The sequence below is a fragment of the Cryptotermes secundus genome, unplaced genomic scaffold (genome assembly GCF_002891405.2).
Source record: "Cryptotermes secundus unplaced genomic scaffold, Csec_1.0 scaffold108, whole genome shotgun sequence".
Lineage (NCBI taxonomy): Eukaryota > Metazoa > Arthropoda > Insecta > Blattodea > Kalotermitidae > Cryptotermes > Cryptotermes secundus.
The window spans coordinates 113,235-133,212 of NW_019719358.1; the positions used below are offsets into that span (position 1 = coordinate 113,235).

The following is a 19,978-nucleotide window of genomic DNA, read 5'->3' on the forward strand; positions in this document are numbered from 1 at the left end:
ATATTAGTAAGCCAGTGCGGATATATACCAATTCATATGTCACGGTTCACATATCTCGTAGCTCTTGGATCTCCAGCTGCACATTGTAAAGCACTTACACTCATGTTATTGTTCTTTGTAATTATCAGTGAAATTATTTCATGGTTTTCATTCAATTTGTGACCATATACATTCCGTAAAGTAGAGAGTAGGTAGTCCATGGTTGTTACTGTTGTTACTGTTTGCCGCAATCCGTGGAATCATGATCTACATGAACTATAGCGGCTATAGCGCTCCTGTAGTCAATTTATAAAAGGACTACGGTTCTGTTTCCGGTAAATGGTGGAAGTGATGGTGTGAAAGCTGTTTGAGGATGGCTTTGTAATTCTGTTTCATCTGGTGGAATCCGTACATTATTCGAAAGTGAAGGTCAGTTATAGGTGTAATTGTATGTAAACGTGCTTAGAGGTCATATGTGACAGCAAAGGTACTGTCTGTATGATTTGAATAACATTGTGTTAGTAGGATGGTGTAGTTAGGAATTGGCGAAGTAGATGTTTTTAAATGGAGTAGCATGTAACCGGATAAGAATACGAAATATTTATTCTTCACCGGTTGCTCTGGTTTGATGTATTTCGAATCCGTTTACAGTGAAGTTAGGTGATGCGTTGTGTATGTCATTTCTTCAGAGTTCTTGGCATGAAGTAATTGCATTTTGATAGATAGTACGTGTCCGTCCGCAATTTCCAGAAGCAGACACATTTCAGTAAAATTGTCATTTGTGAAACAATTAAGCTCAGAAACTGCATATCGCATAAGACGTAAAAAAATGATTTATAGAAGTGTGCGTAAATATTTACGGTATAATGCACTTTCGTTAAATACGAGCAAACGTAGTGCTGCCTGATGGATTTATAGCAGTGGATTCACAAAAAGAAAGTGCAATGGACGGACTTGATAAGGTACAGAAGTACAGGTTTTAGTATGTTAGGTATTGACTTCATCAGCAGGATCCATGAAATGCATCACTGCTAAATAGCAAGAAACATATTCGGGAAATAACGTTTGTTCCATTAATGCATATGTTAAAGAGGTACATAATTTTCACACATTGCCCCATTGGAATTTTCACATTCATGAATTCTATACAGATAAGGGGTGCATGGACATGAATTCTGACATAAGTTATGAAACCAAGTGAATAAGAATGCTGTTAATTAAAACCCTTCAGACTGTCATGCATGTTATGACTTTTAGGATGACTCATATTTGATCAATCCACACTGTTGTATTTATTGTGGCTTTAGGATGAAACTGGTTTATCAAATGAGCTTGAAGTCCTGTAGAGTTTGTTTCACTTTACACAATATGTTCTGGTTTTAGGATGAAGCAGATTGTAACGAACCAGACTGTGAAAATCCCCAGAGAGGTCACTGTGTCTGTCAAGTCTCGGCTAGTGACTGTGAAGGGGCCACGTGGAGTATTGAAAAGGAATTTTAAGCATCTTGCGTTAGACATCCATGTATGTTGATCATTGTAACTTAGGATATCACATTTTCAGACATCTTAAGGTCCTTCCAGATCTTCCATCCTGTCATATGATAGCACTCATTTTTGTGTGTTAAAGCTTACACAGACACTATAGTTTGGCCCACTAATGGGTGAATAAGATTCTTGGTCTGTTATAAGGGGTATTCTTTGAACTGTAACACATTGCATGCCACATGGTTCATCCCTCTTTGATCCAGATATTCTCCACAACACTTTATTCCAAAATACTGTTAGCATCTGTCTTGCCTTAATGTCAGGGACAAAGTTTTTCACCAATACAAAACTATAGGGAAAGTTACAGTTTTGTATATTTTAATGTTTTTGGACAGTAGATGTTATTTGGGTCCTCAACAGTTGACACATGTACACAGGGAACAGCACAGTACCAGTTGTCAAACTCTTAAGGGTCTGATAATGGACAGTAATTTCTGTTATGCGTCAAGATTGGAGGTGGCACTTGATTGCATAATTTCAAAGAAGAGACAAAAGGTCTGTAGTGGCTTCATGTGATTTCTTCACTGGTCAGGCCATGACAACGTATATGGGGACATGGAGGAAATTGTGTATGTGTGTCATGCGAGCCTGTGGTTCTGTATGGGTGTGAAACTTGGTCTGTCGCATTAAGGGAGAAACACAGACTGAGGGCGTTGAGGAGAATATTTGGACTGAAGAGAGATGAAGTGACAGGAGGTTGAAGAAAACTGCATAATGAGGAGATGAGCAGGGAATGTAGCATGAATGGGGATGAAGAGGAATGCATATAGGATATTGGTGGGAAAGCCAGAAGGAAAGAGACCACTGGGAAGACCAAGGCATAGGTGGGTGGACAATGTTAAAATGGATCTTAGATATGATGGTATGGATTGGATTGATCTTGCTCAGGATAGTGACAAGTGGAGGGCTCTTGTGAACATGGTAATGAACCTTTGGGTTCCATAAAATGCTGGGAAATTCTTGAGTAGCTGCAGATTTGGCTTCTCAAGAAGGGCTCTGCTCCATAAGTAAGTAAGCAAGCAAGCAAGTGAGAGGCCTCCGTAGTCTAGAGGTAACGTTCCCACCTCATGACTCGTAGTACGCCGGTTCAAATACCCAGCGGAGGTCGTCGAATTTTTAAGGGCGGAAAAATTCAGGGAACATGTCCTCCAGGAGGGACTTTAAGCCGTGGGTCCCATGTCATAGCTTTACAGCACGTAAAAGAACCTCATATCTTCAAAGGAGGTCACTGAGCCAAATTAATGGACGTTTCCCGCCCAACAGCAGTCTCTAATACCTCTGGTAGATGGGGGAAGCATTATAGATACCTCTCAGCTAGTAGAGCCGGTCTCGCTGGCTGGGCGGGACTGATGGTAAGCACCAGTACCGTAGGATATAGAGACTGGTAGACATCATAGAGGGAAGCACAATGGACCAATACAGGTCTCAGTGCATGGGAAAACCCACCCTCTCCAATAACTAACTAACTAAGTAAGCAAGTGTGTCATGCCAGTTTATAGGTGTACAGGAACATGTTGGAAATATTGCTTGTCTGAACCACATTTAATCATGCGGGCAGATGCTTGATTTTTCTGCATGACAACAGTGCTTGAATCCATACCAGTCTTTGGGTCATGGAAGCTATTGCCAATACTAAGTGGGCTGTTTCCCTTTGGTGCCATTTGAGCAACATTGTTTCTGGTAAAATGAAGGATGGCATTTGTGAGACAAAATTTATAGGTGACATAATTGTGAAGGGTGTGAAATGAACATGGCAGGAATTTTGCCAGTTCTTGTTTCAAGATGGAACAAAGCAGTTGAGCATGATCGTGATTATGTAGAGAAATTGGGTCATGTTTATAGATAGTGCTTCTGTAAATTTAGAAGTAACACGGCCTGGTATGAAATTAGTGTTGTAAATGGATTATGAGGCATTACTTTTGGAGTGACCAGAATATGTTTGGTCACTTCATTTTGTGAACTTGATCCTGAATTGGCTCTCCCCACCCCACCACTTGATTTTATTTGAAAGAACATTTACAAGTACAGAACACCAGGTCAGATTCTGGAGCCCAGGAAATCCACATCTTAAGCACACTGTTTCACTTCATGATGTAATAATTAGTGTTTACTGTACCCCAAGTGTGCCGAGGATTATACACTCTCTGTTGTGTTCATGTACAGTTGGTTCTGAGAGGTGTTCAAAGTGGGTAGTCTGTGTAGACACTGTGCTGTAGCTGCCTGTACAGGAAAGGTTTAGCAATAACACATAATGGGAATGTCATACACTGTTGCAACCAACAAACTGCTCCCACAGTATAACTGATAATAGCTTTTGATAGGCGTAACATGTGGGAGTATGTTAGTAAAACACATTCTAAGTGGTACTCATAAACTTTGAATTGTTGGAACATAATTGATTATAATGCCTAATCTGTCTAGCTAAGGCAGTGCCATAGCTCAAGCAGTTAGTCACTGGCTTCCCACCGCAGTGGCCTGGGGTCGATCCCGGGTCTGGTCAAGTGGGATTTGTGGTGGAGAGAGAGGCGCTGGGGCGGGTTTTCTCCGAGTACTTCAGTTTCCCCTGCCAATCTTCATTCCACCAAATTCTCTGTCATAATCACCCGAGGCAAGTACAATAGGCCAATCAGTGGCCACCACGCCGAGCAGACCCAGCTAGCTTATATATATTCTTTTTCAGTTGGTTCATCCAAAGCGGCTGAAGGTTGAAAAATGGTTTGGAACCAAGAAAGAGCTGGCAGCTGTGCGCACCGTTTGCTCTCATATTGAGAACATGATTAAAGGAGTAACTAAGGTATGTAATGTGCAGTGTGTCCCATAAACTTGGAACCGTAGGCAATGTTGGAGGTCTGATAACTTGTTACAATTCAGAGTACAAACATGAAATGTATACCATTTTATTGTAGCATTGCTTGTGGGCATGAAGTGTCAGTTTGAACAGACATATGGTTTGGCTTCCAAAGTAACACACACTACACATGATCATCTCATGAAATATATGCATATTTGCAGGTAGGTGGAAAGGAAAAGACTAAGAAGCACTTAGCCACATCACATTGAACTTCGTAAGTGCTTTTCCTTCCAAAATTATGTATTAGTCAAAACTTAAGAAAGGGTAATTTTTGTCTCAGTTTTCGTTAAATCATGCAGTGAAGCCCATAGGTAAGAATTTTCACGCATTCTGTATATACTTATCCAATTTTTATATAAGTATGAAGCCATTTCTGGCTCTCATGTAGTCCAGTAACACCCATCCTCAATTCTTCATCCCTTATTCACTGTTTCTGTCGTAATATTGCTCTGTCACCTGTGCTTTTATAGATTCTGCTAAGCAAACTTAGGAGTTGCTGCTGCTGTTGGGCAGAATGGACATTCTTTCTTTATTTTGCTTTCATGTCTCCTTGAGTGAAACTGCTCAATAAGCAGGACTGGCATTCCTACGAAATAGAAAGAAGGTAGAGGAGGGGTATAATCAAGGTTTGATTTGTCTCATTTTGGTCCATCACACTATTAATTACAGAGTAAAATTGGATAATTTTCAGTTCAGTGTGACATACAAGTTTACAACACTTCAGTCCTACAACCATGATAATAACAAAATTTATGTAGTGAGCATTATTCATGGCCTAAGTGCATATTGTTAATATCTTATGTGACAGTGTTTCCTGATTGTGGTGGTGCGCCTCTGAGGATGATTCTTTTGAATCGAAACATGTAAGGTGAATGAGGACTGAAGTGTTGTAAAATTGTATGTCACACTGGACTGAACATTATCCTATTTTACTCTATAACCAAGGTGTTTGTATTATCATATTGGCTTATTAATAATGTTTTGCAACAACATGAGGAAATATAACATTTATACAGGCAGGTGAAAAGATTGCTTATTGCATCATTATGTGGCCATAATTTCCCTAACCTCAATGTAAAGGTAAAATTATACCCTGAAGTGTGATGTTCATTTTTTTTTTTTTTTTTTTTTCCCAGAGGTTTTGGGGGGAATTTTTTGATCAAAAATGAAATAAANTTTTTTTGTGCCAGAAGTTTTGGGCGCAATATTTTGAGCAAGAAGTGAAGTAAATTACATGGGCAAATTTAATAATATTTTTGTCTGAGTGATCATACTTATGTCTTTGTGGTATCCCCCCTGCAAAGCAGACTGATTGTTGGGTATTGAGTTGGTCACATTTAAGCTATAGTGGAACAAACTGTTATTTACATCAGTTGCTGCTGTAATTTCATCTCAGCCCATGGTTACGTTTTGCTGACGCTTCATAAAGGTAAAATTGACCTTGTGCTTAACTGATTAAGCACTACACCATGAAGGTGTATGGGGGACTGGATCTAGAGAGCCACATTTTCTTGACCTCGGCACTAGCTGGAAGTGAGTGCTGACGCTTCATGCTGCTAATTTATTGTAACATTCATGTGTACATGCTTACCATTAGTTCTAGATAGTAAGAATATAGCATCACTGAATCTTTTGTCTGTCATACATTTATACATACTTCACCTCATAATAGGGAAACTTGTATGTATTGTACATGTTCCCCTAGTACTTTGTTGTACAGCTGAGGAAGAATGAAATTGGCTGATTCCACTCTGTGAAGTTGTGTCATGACTTAAACAGAACTAAGATTGCCAAACAGCAGACTATGATCTTTGCTCCTGCTAATGTAGAAGAATGTACTAAACTTGGAAGAGCCGTGCTACTTTTAATGTAGTAGGACAGTAAAATATCCTTTATAATATAAGTACCCAGAACAAAGAGAGCTGATAGCATCACACACTCCTGTTTTAAATGGAACCAGCATGGTATTAAACTTCAGGATGTGAATGTGAATTGTTTAATACAAGCAAACTTCCGGTCGGCCTAACTGCAGTTTCAAACCAAATTTTCAAACGTTGATTCATGCTTGCTTTTTAACCCTGTGAAATTGTACTTTTCATTCCATAATTCTATGGATCAGAGTCCTTATTCAAAAGCTGATGGTCACATAACTGACAAATTACCTGCTTTTTATGATGTGGTTTGCTGCTGTGTTTAAGAGAGTCAGCAAATGAGGTCATATCCTGAAGTAGTTCAGTCCAGTTTTTTCTTTAAAATCAGTTTTAATGTTGTGCTCTCATCTATTCCTGTAAGGGTTTGATTAAAATTGTGTATGCATTTATCATGTGGGGCACGCTGTAGTGTAGTTGGTTGAGGTACTATGCTACAAGCCGGAAGGTCACGGATTCAAGTCCCGATGAGGTCATTGGATTTTTTTCGTTTGACCTAATCCTTCCAGCCGCGCTATGGCCCTGGGGTCGACTCAGCCTCTAACAGAAGTGAGTACGAAGAATTAATTAAATAATTTTCCTGGGGAGTAAAGCACGGCTGGCACATAAGGCTAACAACCTTACCGCCATCTTTGAGCCGATTGTCTAGGTAATGTGGGACCCTCAACAGCTCACAACCCAATGGGCCTTTATGGCCTGTTACAGGGCTAGATTTACTTTTTTACTTTACTTTATGCATTTATCATATCCCCATGTGTGCTGACATATGTAATTTTGTCAGAAGTGGCATATAATTTGGAATAAATGTGTGTAATTGAAGGTGTCTGTATCTGTAGGAAGAACTTCAGTTCAGTGAAAATTGAGTGAGATACCATGAAAAGTTTATTTTTGTGATATATTGCATGCTGATTGGCATATATTTTCTATAGATCAAAATGGATTTGGACTGCATTTCGAGTTTTAATGGTAGCATCACACAGAGAGGCCCTCTAGTTTGAGAGTGCATGTGTTTAAGGAATTGTATTGGGGTCATATAATCGCATTTTTAGGGTTGTGTTCCAGTAGTTAACACAGTGTGATCTTTTTTCCACCCACAGGGTTTCCTTTATAAGATGCGTGCTGTATATGCCCACTTCCCTATCAACTGTGTAACAACAGAAAACAACACTGTCATTGAAGTGCGTAATTTCTTGGGGGAGAAGTACATACGCAGAGTGAAGATGGCGCCTGGTGTGACTGTTACCAACTCTCCTAAGCAGAAGGATGAGCTTATCCTTGAAGGCAACAACATTGAGGATGTTTCAAGATCAGGTAAGGACTCTGTGAGAGCATATACAGCTACAACAGTTGATTGCTTGAAACCCTTATTTGTTTATGTTGTAAATTTATGGGCCTTTGCATCGATTAACTATTGCAGTGTGCCTAATCTATGACAACTTCAGTTTGGGGCCAGTGTGCCCGGTTCCATTTAAATAGGTATGTGGTTGGTTCCTAGTAGACAAATTCCATTTGTTGCCAGTTGTTTCTTACATTGCTGGTAGTTGGTTTGCATCTTCATTGTACTAATGGACGGACTGGATGATATTAACACGGACCATTCAGAAGGAATAAAATGGAAGTGTACTTGGGCTGCTTTGTTCCATCATAAGCTCCATCTGCCCAGATTGCAATATTCAGGTATCATGCTCCGACCGTGGGAGTCACTGATGTTATAGCCACTTAGATGAATGTGCATGTGTACAGAAATTTATAAATAACGGTAATTATACTGTTTCTTATTCTGAATAGGACAGGTTTACAACAATGGCTTATGACAAAAATATATTAAGATTTGGAAGTTACAGCATACAACAGTCGCAACGTGTACAGTGAGCCTGTCTTATTCGTCTCACACTTTAAAAGTTGTATTCTTATGAGATGATGAAATTATATGCCATAACACATTGGATGTAGTTGTTACATTTAATTGTTCTCATATTTCAGCTGCCCTCATCCAGCAGTCAACGACAGTTAAAAACAAGGACATCCGAAAATTCCTTGATGGTCTTTATGTCTCTGAGAAAACTACTGTTGTACAGGATGAATAAAGTGGTTTGCTAAGAATTAATTTGAATTATGAATGCCTTAATTTTGTTAACCCATTTTCCAATCTATTAATAAAATTTTGAGAAGCAACTTATACAGAGCCTTTCTTGAAGATCTACTCTCCTGACTTATTGTCAGCATGCTAGTTGAACCCGTAGACGTGGGCTGCCAGGAAAATGAAGTCTAGATTGGTGGTTAATGTGCTGTGAATTGTAGACATGTGTTTCTTGAAGTAAATAATTTTTTCAGAGAGCCCACCATTACAGTAAATGCTCAAAATGTCTCCCTTCTGCTCCGAAAAGAACTTGAGATCCATTAAAAAGATTGTCTGGCTTAGTTTGAGTTCCCTGACCGTAACAGACATACTTGTTTCGCAGATGTGAAACTTGTTTCTGTGTAATGCTCTTAACAGAGGGCTAAAGAATGTCACTGACATACCACTTGAATAGTACCTTAAAAAAATATTGGTCCTACTATTCATATAGTGGTAATGGGAAACATGTTAGTCTTCTGATCATGAAGCGGTATTTCAGAAGTCTGTCTCACATTAGTGCTGTTGAAGTACAAATTGTTCTGAGCATTGATATACCCACTCAGATGGAAGCAGGCTCCGCCAGTAAAAAAAATGTAAGTTTTGCACGAATTTTGAAGCTGGTGGGATTATCAGTCGCAGGACACATCATTACTCACTCTGTAGAGATAAAAAACACTAAGTGACCAGATATGTGATGGTTTGCAAGATAATCATGAGGCCATTTCGCATGCGCGAGCTCTCCCCCTCCTACATTAGTTGCCTAAAATAANTCAGGCGCAGGACACATCATTACTCACTCTGTAGAGATAAAAACAGACACTAAGTGACCAGTTGTGTGATGGTTTGCAAGACAATGAATCACGAGGCCACCTCGCATGCGCGAGCTCTCCCCCTCCTACATTAGTTGCCTAAAATAAACAGGTTACTTTCCAAATAACCCTTGTATTATTCTCAAATTTCTTCCTAAAACTTTGTAGTGATATTTTTCTTGCAGGTCATAATACCAAAACTTCCTGTATATTTTTGTTCTCTCATGTTTGCTGCATAACCTGTCCATATCATCCTAATAATAATAGCACAATTTACAAAGCTCCTCTTTTGCAGGTTTTCTCCTCCTGTTACTAACTCCCTCTACGGTCCAAAGAGTCTTCTCAGATACCCTCAGTCTATGTTCTTCCCTTAATGCAAGAGACCAAGTTCCATACCCATACAAAACAACGGGCAAAGTTAAGGTTTTGTATATTTTAATCTGTACCACTCACCTCCATCTAGTGCTTAGGCCAAGAAAGGTGGAGCTAGGTCTCCATTCCCACATGTGTTCATGGCATAACACTAAATTAAGCACAGGGACAACTTTACATTTACCTTAAGAGTGTTACAGTTTTAGGTAGTAGATGCAAAGACACGAGATTTGTGAGCTGAATGCAAGCATTTCCTTAATGTAATCTGCTTTACTTTTCTTTTGTAAGTGCAATTCTGATGTGTTAAGTGTCTTCCCACTTATTTGGATTTTGCTACCTTTTCAAATGATGTGTTAACTGTGTTTATATTGCGGGTTTGCCCTGCATTATAGTTCACTACCATGGAAATGTCCTTTGTTTTATCTGTTTACTTATATACCTGCCATCTTAACTAGCATATTGTCATGTGTTGGGTATGTCACGTGACAAATAACTTCAGCGAATCTTTATTGGGCACTAAGTCTTACACACCTTACAATTGTTATCACTTCAACTGTATTCTGCGGCGGCTATCTTTCAGCTGTGTTCTATGAAGGCTAGGTTACAACTGCGTTGTTTGAAGGCTAATTAGCTCTGTGGTTCTCGGCTTATGTAGGTATTCTGCGGACCGGATACGAGACACCATTCGCCAAGGTTTGATCTCACGTGTTCGGCAATCCATTGCTTCGGGAACAATCTTTATACACTTGTAACGGGTTTCGTCTCGTCCATTGTTACTCAACGGCCTTCTGTCATGATTTGTCACTGTGGGATCTCCACAATTTCCATTGTAGCCGTTGCGCGGCAATGGACGTAAGATAACTTTTCACAATATAATAGAAATTCTATGGTTATCTTCATGGTATTGTTTTTCTTTCAATGAATTACTAGCATAGACCAGATAGTGATGTGTCCAAATCCATTTCAGCCCATCGTTTACTTGGACCTTCCTAATGGCACGTCCTAGAGCCAGGTTGTGAAAAGCATTGGTGGTAAGATGTCTTGTTTGAGAAAATTAAGTGTTTACTTATACAAGGTTTGATAATTAAATTCCTGGACTGAGACCATTATGCGCATTTAAAAGCAGGTAGGAACATGGCTCAATTTGTCCGTGTGAGGCAATTCTTCCTTCATATTCCCTGCACAAGGTCAGCCAGCTCCTCTTGTCATCCATGCCCATTTGTGTTTAAGATTTTATACTGTGTACATCGTGAGAGTTTGTAGTGACAGAGCAAAGAGCGAACATTAAGTTTTGTTTCAGTATGAAAGAGCAGCTACTGAAACTTTCTAGCTGATAACAAGCTTGTGGTGACAATGCTCTCCTACATACACAGGCTTTTAAATGGTGTGCAAGATTTTGGGACTGCCTTGAAAATCTTGAAAATGACTAACGCAGTGGACGACCAACAGCCATTCAAACACCTGACGTGATCTAAACAGTTCGTGAATTGACTTCAGCTGATCATTGAATGACTCTTCTGATGATGGAAGAGGAACCCAAAAAGTAGCGGAGAAACAAATAAGAAAATCTTAATGAAAGATCTGCACTATGTTTGTTCCACACTCTGTGATCAATGGACAGAAGGCTCTCAGAGTGCAAGCTTGTCAAGAGTTATTCAGTTTGTGGATGCTTGACTCTGTTGTAATGGGTGATGAGCCCTGGTGTTTCCAGTATGATCCGCAAACAAGAAGATGAAGCATAAAATGACACTCACTAGGCTCTCTGAGATAACAAAAATTTTTTATTTCAAAAGTAAAAAAACAAAGTGATGTTGGTCACATTCTTTGACAGTCGGAGAATCATTCACAGAATTTGTTCCACCAGTTCAGATAATGAATAAGGAATATTATATGAAAGTATTGTCTGTTTTGGTTCAAAGAATTTGTTGAGTAAGACCTCAGTTTCAGGCAACAGGAAGCTGGTTCCTCTTGCACAACAATGTGAGACCTCTTCCAGAATTAAATCACCCCATATTCTCCTGATTTATCCCCACCAGACTTCTTGTACAAACTTTACTGTATGTTAATATAAACACACTACAGTTAGTCTCTACTTTCATGGGTACTCCAAACTGAGTAAGAATTTTATAGTGTACTTCCCTCCTAACTGAAAGATAGATTTTCTTGGAAGCCCGTAAATAGCTGATACACTGTCTCATAGTTCTCTGGTTCTGCAGTATCTGACCATTACATTGAGATCTAGAGGAAAGAGTACTGGACAACATTTGGTATGAAGTTAAAATGTGATCCCGGAGGCATATGCTGAAACAATGCCCCAACTGCTTCCTTTGACATCCTTCCAATTTCATGTCATCCTATCATTCTGCACTACTGACAGCACTGTTAAATATTCCATAAATATAGGATGTCCCAATGAAATGTATCCAAAATAAAATAATTGATATCTTGGAAACTAATTGTCACACACTCATCCCATTTATGTCATCAGAAAGGAAAATTTTGAGTTTTTTTTTTTCGTACCTGGCTTACATGCATACGCCACCACATTCTTGCCACCATGTTAGGAATCACGTGGACAGAGAGATGGCTGGGATATGAATGGCAGAGATTGATCAATCACTTGGCCTCCTAGGTCACCAGATTTAACCCCAGCAGATTTTTTCTTCTGGGGTTATGTGAAGAACATTGTCTACCAGGTTAAGATCAACGACCTTCAACACTTGAAAGCCTGCATAAGGGACACTGTGGCTATGGTAACACCAAGCTTCAAGCCTGGATATTTGTCATGCCACCAATGGAGCCAACATTTAAATTTATTAAGAAAGTTATAGACAAAGAAAAATACTTTGATACTTTCCCTTTGTGATGGTGTAACCCATTAATGTGTATAATAAATTCTTTCAGAGATATGATGATTTTATTTTGGATACCTTTCATGCAGACTCCTGTAAAATCAGTAATGTGGAGCTGTGGATTGGGGGTTATTTGCTTATGTCAGCTTGGCTTTGGCACAGATTTCATGGACCAAAACAACAGTTATTTAAATTTTATCCCTCATTACTGCATATTCAACTTTAATAGGAACCCTTGAAGGAAGCTAGGGAATTCAACATACATATAGCAAGAATTAAATAGATACTTAAGAGGTGTAAAAAAAGTTTATTATAAAATTCATTTGCTTTTATTTCAACACATCATCCTTATGCATTCACTCTGCAATCATGACACATTCATACATGGCAAGTTTGCATTTTGAGTTATCTTTCATTAGAATGACTAAAGCATACATTATTGTTAATTTTTGTACAACAGCTTAAAATCCTGAGTTCATTTTTCTAACTAACAACAATTCATGAAAATAAATAATATATCTGGCGTTTTGTATTCTTGTTCAGTGAAGCCTAATTTGAGGTAATGATCATTTTGCCTCTGACAAATTACACAGGTACTGGTAATATCTTCTAATAAATTAGTGTATTTTTTCTCAGGTTTACACTGTCCGAGTAACATTCATGTGCATAAGAGGACTTGAAAACACATTGTATCTTATTCTGATGAATTAGGATCCAGATTTTTTACTTTTAAGATTAATTGAATTCCTTTCTCAAGTAGTTAAGTATACTGAACAAGTGTAACTTTGACCAGAAGGAACCATGGAACTCAGTGTGTGTCAGTATTGGCATACATGATCAGATGCACAAAATAGTGTGCTACTATAAGATGAACCCCATTTCTAAATAAATTTTGTCATTAAGAATGTTCACCCTGTCTGGGGATTAGACCAACAGGAGATCACATACATTCTTCCAATCTCAGAGAGTAGTCATTATGGGAATTAGGAATCCTAGTGTTTCAAATGATGGAATATTTTTCAGTTTTATTATAACTTTTAATTAATTTACAAATGGCACATTCTGCTGTTGTGTTCAAAAGCATGTCACTGTATCTTTGGATGAGAAGAGAGCATCATTACATGATTTTTTTTTCACACAAGGAAGATGAAAATACTATCAATGATCTAAAGGTTTGTGAGGATGGTATATTGACACAATTACTGTGTTTCTGGGCCCCATTCATCATCCTGTTTTTATTTAAAACACACAACATTTTGGAGACTGGATTATGTCTCCATCATCAGATCCAATCAGTAGAGCTAGTCCCTATCTCCCAAGAAAAGTTGTGTGTTTTAAATAAAACAGGATGATGGATAATGTCCGAAATACAATCATTGTACTAACAACAATACCTGTGTTCAAACTTGGCTGAATCAGTAACGGTACTTCAGTTCCTTCATCCACAGTGTGCAGATGAGGAGAATCATTGCAGTGTTCACATACTTTGACACATTTGAAATTTCTTTTTAAGTATACTATGAATGAGTAAGCACTGTATCAGTCATTTTGAAAAAAGTATATGTAAGGCATTTGTTAAATTATAGATATATTTAATATGCTTAAATTAAGCATGCTAATGAGGATCACTTGTGTCCAGAGAATGCAGTGGATCTCCAACTATTCTGCAGATCTAACAGTTTTGGGGACAGATCCTAACATCTATGGCACCATAATTTGAACCTACTTACAACTAACTTTTTAGGTATGATCACATCATGAAATTTGACATTCTGATAGTGTTACTTTCAGCCTTCCAAGGTGTAATGCTGTGTAGTTTGTAGACAGGTAACAGTATTCAGAGCAGTGTGCTTCCTCCATCTTCAGAACCCTGAAGTTGGAGGGAACAGGTTCCTCAAAGATCTACTATATTTCAAGTGTAACATAGTAGAGTACCGTAATATTTATGGTCACCTCGTATTTCAAGCGTGATGCTATAGTCAGTTGAGTGTAAAAGACAGTCCATTCAGTTATTAAATTATCACCTTTGTTAGAGAGCTGTAGTTTAATATTCTTTGGGAAAATAATCTCAGTCACTTTGTAACTCATGTGAGGCTTGTTAACTTTTCACTTCGAGGCCTGAATGGAGAACTTGCATATGGAAGAAACGTTTCATGAAAAGCTCTACTGCTAGGGACAAATTCTTCAACATCAGTTTCATAAATATCTCTGTTATCTGGTTCAAACACCTCCACATCAGCAGGAACTTGTACCATTCCTCCACTCATAGCCTGATCAGACATGAGTTTATTGATGAGTATGTCTCTGTGCAAACTTATTGGTTCAATCGGGTGAAACACCTCAACTGAATTATCCACTTCATTAATTGGGTCCACTTCATCTATGGAGTAACCAGAGGGGAGGTTTTCACGAGTTTCAACAAGGTGTTCTCTGGTTTCTTCAGGATTGTAGTCTAGTGACTCAGCTACCCCTTCCTCTGGCTAAAGAAGGATAAGGCAACACACAAAACATGTAAGAGAGCTTGCGTGACAAAGTGTCATTGAAAGGTGCATAGTGCCATAGACCTTATACCTCTCATACCCAAACAGTTAATACAAGAGAAATACCTACATGGTAAGCAGGACTGAAAAGTCCCATGCGTTTAATAATTGGAGGCAGAAATAACACACAGTAAGATATAAATTAATATCATAATTAGTGGCAGAATTCTGGACCCACCAAAATTTTATACATGTCAAACTCTCTGAGAACTCCTAAAGCATAGATTTAAGAACAAAGGTACAATGTTTTTGATTTTGTTACTGCTATTGTAATATGATGGGATTCACATAACATACAGGCATTTGCAGTGTGTGTTACACATTCACAACAAGTGTCTGTTACTAGTTTGTATCAGTTGCAGTGTTCACATACATAAGAATATAAAAGTCAGTCAGTACATGAAGTGCTGCTATTTTTGGGACAACGTTGATGGTTGCTTACTCTAGTAATGATATCTGAACTACTGTTGATAGGTTAATATCCAGAATTCCATAACCAAAGTAAACACCAGAATTTATGAGCCATATACATGTTTTGCTGTGTTATTTCTTAACAAATGGATGCAAAATGTTATACAGTATTTAATTTATAGTAAATAAAATAATACATTATTGGATTATGAAAGAGCATTTAACAATGAACATGCACATGAATACAAACTGAAATTCATATTGTAAATTCTTTATAAACAGTCACTATAACTTCTGTCTACACACAATGGCTAGATAAAAAAAATAACAGTATTGTGGCCATTTTGGGAGAGATTTTATGGGGTAAAGGAAAGACAGTATCCAGCTGAGCACAGTTAAAATGAGTAAGTTGTGATAATTCCCTAAATGTTTTTGTGCAAATACATGAAACTGCACTGTGTGTGTGCCTGCCTGTATTGCTGCAGTTGAAGCAGAGATCATAACTTTTCCATCCCTGTTGGTTGTATGTGAGTGGAGCCCTTTTCATGCAGATACTTCTTGCTTAGATTTTTGCCTTCAGCAGTTTAGTCCTTTGTTCTTAGAATAAGGTGTTCCAGATAATGAACTATATGGTCTAGTGGGTGGTTGCCAGTAACTTGGAGGAACCTGGTGTCTCCACCTTCAAAGCAGCATCAAGGACGGAGGTAACGGCAGGGCCAGATTTGGGTGGGGGTGGGGGTGAACTAGGCAGCAGCCCTGGGGCCTCCACAAAACAGAAACCAAATCCACATATGTTGCTGAAACATCTGCTTGTCTAAAATCACGAATCACTGATGGGGACCTCCACATTTTGATTGCCCCAAGCCCTTACAACTGAAAATCTGGCCCTGGGTAACAGGTTCCTTCAAAGCATTTGTAACCGTATACAAAACCAATGGTGACATGATCTGGAAGACCAGAATTCAAATTTTTTACCATCTTGTGAATTTCAAATCTCATATAGTGTATGTTATGACTCTGTAGTTGTGCTTCTGTATGTGATCACTGTGTGTGTGTGTGTGTGTGTGTGGAGGGGGGGGAGCACATGCCTGTGCTTGCATGTTCCAGAAAGAACCAAAACACTGCTATGCAACTACTATCCAACAACTCTAATGCAGGAAAAATGTGTATTTAAGTAGTAAGTTTTTCATAAAATTAAAATAAGGCAATAACAACAATGAAAAATGTGGGACATGAAATATATGCAGTATACAACTAGGTTTTACAAATGCTGCTTGGAAATCCATGTAATTAATACCTACAAAGAGGCTTCAGTCTTATTTGTAACTCACATAGCATTTCAGTGAATCATATATTCTTTATAATTACATTGATTACCATATAATAAGTAAGTAATGATGGATATATTTTTGATGCAGGGAATCAAGATAAAGCTCCTCATTTTATTATGGATCTGACATAATTTGCAGAACATTCCACAATCAAGCTGTCTAGCATTTAAACACAGAAACATGAGTCATGCACGCAAAAACCATAGTTCAAGCAAAAGCACCAGGGTAGGAAGTAGTAGCTGTTGTCACTCTTTGTTTACAGGGCATGGGTCCATTATATTTTTTTTCTTTATGCAGAGTAAAGTGATATATGTCATAGGAATAATTTGATAGTGTAAGTTGTAACACATCATTCTTTATGTTCCACATTTGAATAATGGGTAAAGACTTAAATGTAAGCTACTTTACAAATGAAAGGAAAATGATCCATGCCTTATCAACATTGTTTGGTTAAGCTGAAACTGTGTAGGGAAAAATGATAAGTACATTTATATAGAAGGATTTTAATACTGCTGCAAACATGTACTATTACATGCACAAGCTTCATTAGGCTGCATAAAATATAAAGGTATATAAGAACTGATTAGAAATATAACAGAGCTCAGTATTTATTATTTCTCTTGCTGTGTTGAACTGACAAATCAAAAGAATATTTAACAACATAAAATAAATCTAACTTGAGTAACAAGTAAGTGGAGTTGTTTTGTTAGTGATGATTCTGCATACTTTCACATTGATTTTGAAAAGAGTGTTCAATTTGTAAAAATACATCACTGCTATACAAAAATATAAATTTAATATAAAAATAGAGCAACATTAGCACAGTGTTAAAATCATTAATATTTACAACAGCACTATAAATGCCAACCATACAGTCATCTTATTATATAAACTAAAACATAAAGTTCAAGGTATTTTTCTTACATCTACTTCTGATGTCTTAGGTTTAAAATTGTAGTTACCTGTTTGACAATACTTTATTTTTAATTTTATTAAACAGTGAGTGAAATAATTACACTTTGTAGTAATTCATGTTTACAAGTTCCCTATTTTTTTTTCACCACAGAAGATTTTATTGTAATTGGTACCTTTATAAAAATATAAGCCTCAAAGTATCTGACTTTTTCAATACTTCCCAAATTTGCATATTTTAGTAATCATGATCTATGCTATTTAATTAATACATACTAGAATTAATGCTGATTCACTTTATTTTACACATGCAGAATATTAATAGTTAACAATAGTTGCACAGAGTGGGGTGGTAATTATTTGTGCAAAATTTGATATTTTTAATACTGAGTTTTGTTGGATTATTACTGTCAAAATATATTTTTTTCATGTGTGAGACATAAAAAACCCATAAAATATATTATATAATGTATAACCTGTTAAGCAGTCAGGGTTATCTTTAAAAATTACAGATCTATATCAATAATAATTATTTCAGTTTAATATGAAATGGCTTAGTTAATGTATTAGAATTGTTTTATACATGACATTCCAATAAGTTGCCATGGAATCAAAGTTAATTAAAGAAGTAAAGCACTAAAGATATTAGAAAAGAAAGTGAGTATTTTTTTTAAATAAAATAAGGTGGGGTTGTATAACATTTGACGTTATATTGTAATTTTGCAAAAGTAGATTACTGTAAATAAAGTGTATGGAAAGATCAGATAGCAAATAGAAAAATCAGATCTCAGCTGCTGTCGTATGATAGATAAATAGAATACTATAATTTAAATATTATTATTGTAATGGTAAGATATGCGCTGCATATTTAAGGATTAAATTCCTCTGTATGTAGTAAAAGTACTATATGTCATAGATTTTTGTTGTGCATAGTTATAATTAAAAGCCATATTGCATTCACTTCCCTTCAAGCTTCATGCTTTGCCTAAGATTATTAAGTTACAGCCACATCTGTAATTTACAGGAGTAGAGTGTGAACTGTAACACATGTCTGTAATGAATTAGCTAAATGGACATATATGCACACACGTAAGATCAAGGCATGCCACATAACACTGTTTATTTCCTCAATAATGAAAAATTCTTACAACATACATATATATTTAAACCCATATATTTTTCTTCTTTGAAAATGAATGGAAGAATAATTTATTCACAAATTAAGTTACATCATATTGTTCCAAAATGTAAATGCTAAAATATTTTTTTTGACCTGTCTGTATTTTTAATATTGCACGGCAATGACTGCAGGTTCTAATTTATTACAGAGATGTGTTTTGTTATTAGTCTTGCTGAAGGACAGAATTCTGAGCAGACAGTTCATTAGATAATTCATTGTAATTAGTTGCATGTAGTTGTCATATCTGATTTGACAATTTGCAAGTCACTACTAACTGTTAACTTGCAAATCTGTACATTTATTTATTGCTCCATGACAACACTGCAAATGTAAAACCAATTCCCATTATGTGACAGGAATGGGGAGATTAAGTAAAGTGATACTATTAATATATACTGTATGTGAAGAGATTAAATGCAGATTCGTTCATCTCCCTGTACCATCAGCTGCTTTTATCAACATACAATTCTCTATTTTTTTATAAAATTAAACATATTTGACCAGTATTACTCTTTGTCTTATTTCACTCATCCAGGCAGCTGGCCAACCAGCAGGGACATGGACTTGCTGTGAACAGTATTAGGGCATGTTATCATCTTCACCCACCTGCTTGGGGATCTCGTTGCCAACAGATTCCTCACTGCTTGTAGCTGAGGACGTTACTTCATTACTTGTCTTAGAAGATGTAGTTTCTGAAATTTCAGAACTGTCTTCAGTTTCTTCTTCAGCTCCCTCTGTAGGCTTTACATCAATGACTTTCACATGAAGCACCAAGTCTGAGTCATCATCTTTGATCGATGTTTCATTAACGGTCACAATATGACCATCAATCACCTGGAAAGGAAGTATGTGTGATTCTAAGTGACAGTAAATTATAAGCAAATAGAAATTTAGAAAGAATGTATTTAGATCCTATTTTAAAGTACCACTTGCTGTGGTAGTCTACTTGGAGATCAGAATTTGAACTTATCTTACTTACATGACCTGAATACTATGAACTGAATCTTTTCTATCCACTCGTCAGTTTAATGATATAAATTGCCAGGTAGTGATCAAATTCTGGCAAAACTGATTCAAGCAGGAGGTGAAATATTACTTACTGAGATCCATAAGCTAATTAATCCTATTTGCAGTAAGGAAAAATTGCCT

The 19,978-nt window shown here is 37.1% G+C and overlaps 2 protein-coding genes across 2 annotated transcripts in view; one reads left to right on the top strand and one right to left on the bottom strand.

Moving 5' to 3' along the window:
* The first annotated feature begins 298 nt into the window (after positions 1 to 298).
* Positions 299 to 8,416, top strand: LOC111864522 (60S ribosomal protein L9). The gene is made up of 5 exons (XM_023851827.2): positions 299 to 408; positions 1,363 to 1,501; positions 4,205 to 4,318; positions 7,401 to 7,614; positions 8,287 to 8,416. The coding sequence occupies exons 2-5, from the start codon at positions 1,364 to 1,366 to the stop codon at positions 8,388 to 8,390; spliced, it is 570 nt and encodes a 189-aa protein (XP_023707595.1). The 5' UTR covers positions 299 to 408; position 1,363; the 3' UTR covers positions 8,391 to 8,416.
* A 5,660-nt stretch (positions 8,417 to 14,076) lies between these two features.
* Positions 14,077 to 19,978, bottom strand: part of LOC111864448 — a 6,879-nt gene continuing 977 nt past the window's right edge. The window contains exons 2-3 of the mRNA XM_023851692.1: positions 19,436 to 19,741; positions 14,077 to 14,935 (exon numbers count right to left, since the gene is read on the bottom strand). Coding sequence (XP_023707460.1) covers positions 14,540 to 14,935; positions 19,436 to 19,741 — 702 coding nt within the window. The 3' untranslated portion in view covers positions 14,077 to 14,539. The remainder of the gene's footprint in view (positions 14,936 to 19,435; positions 19,742 to 19,978) is intronic.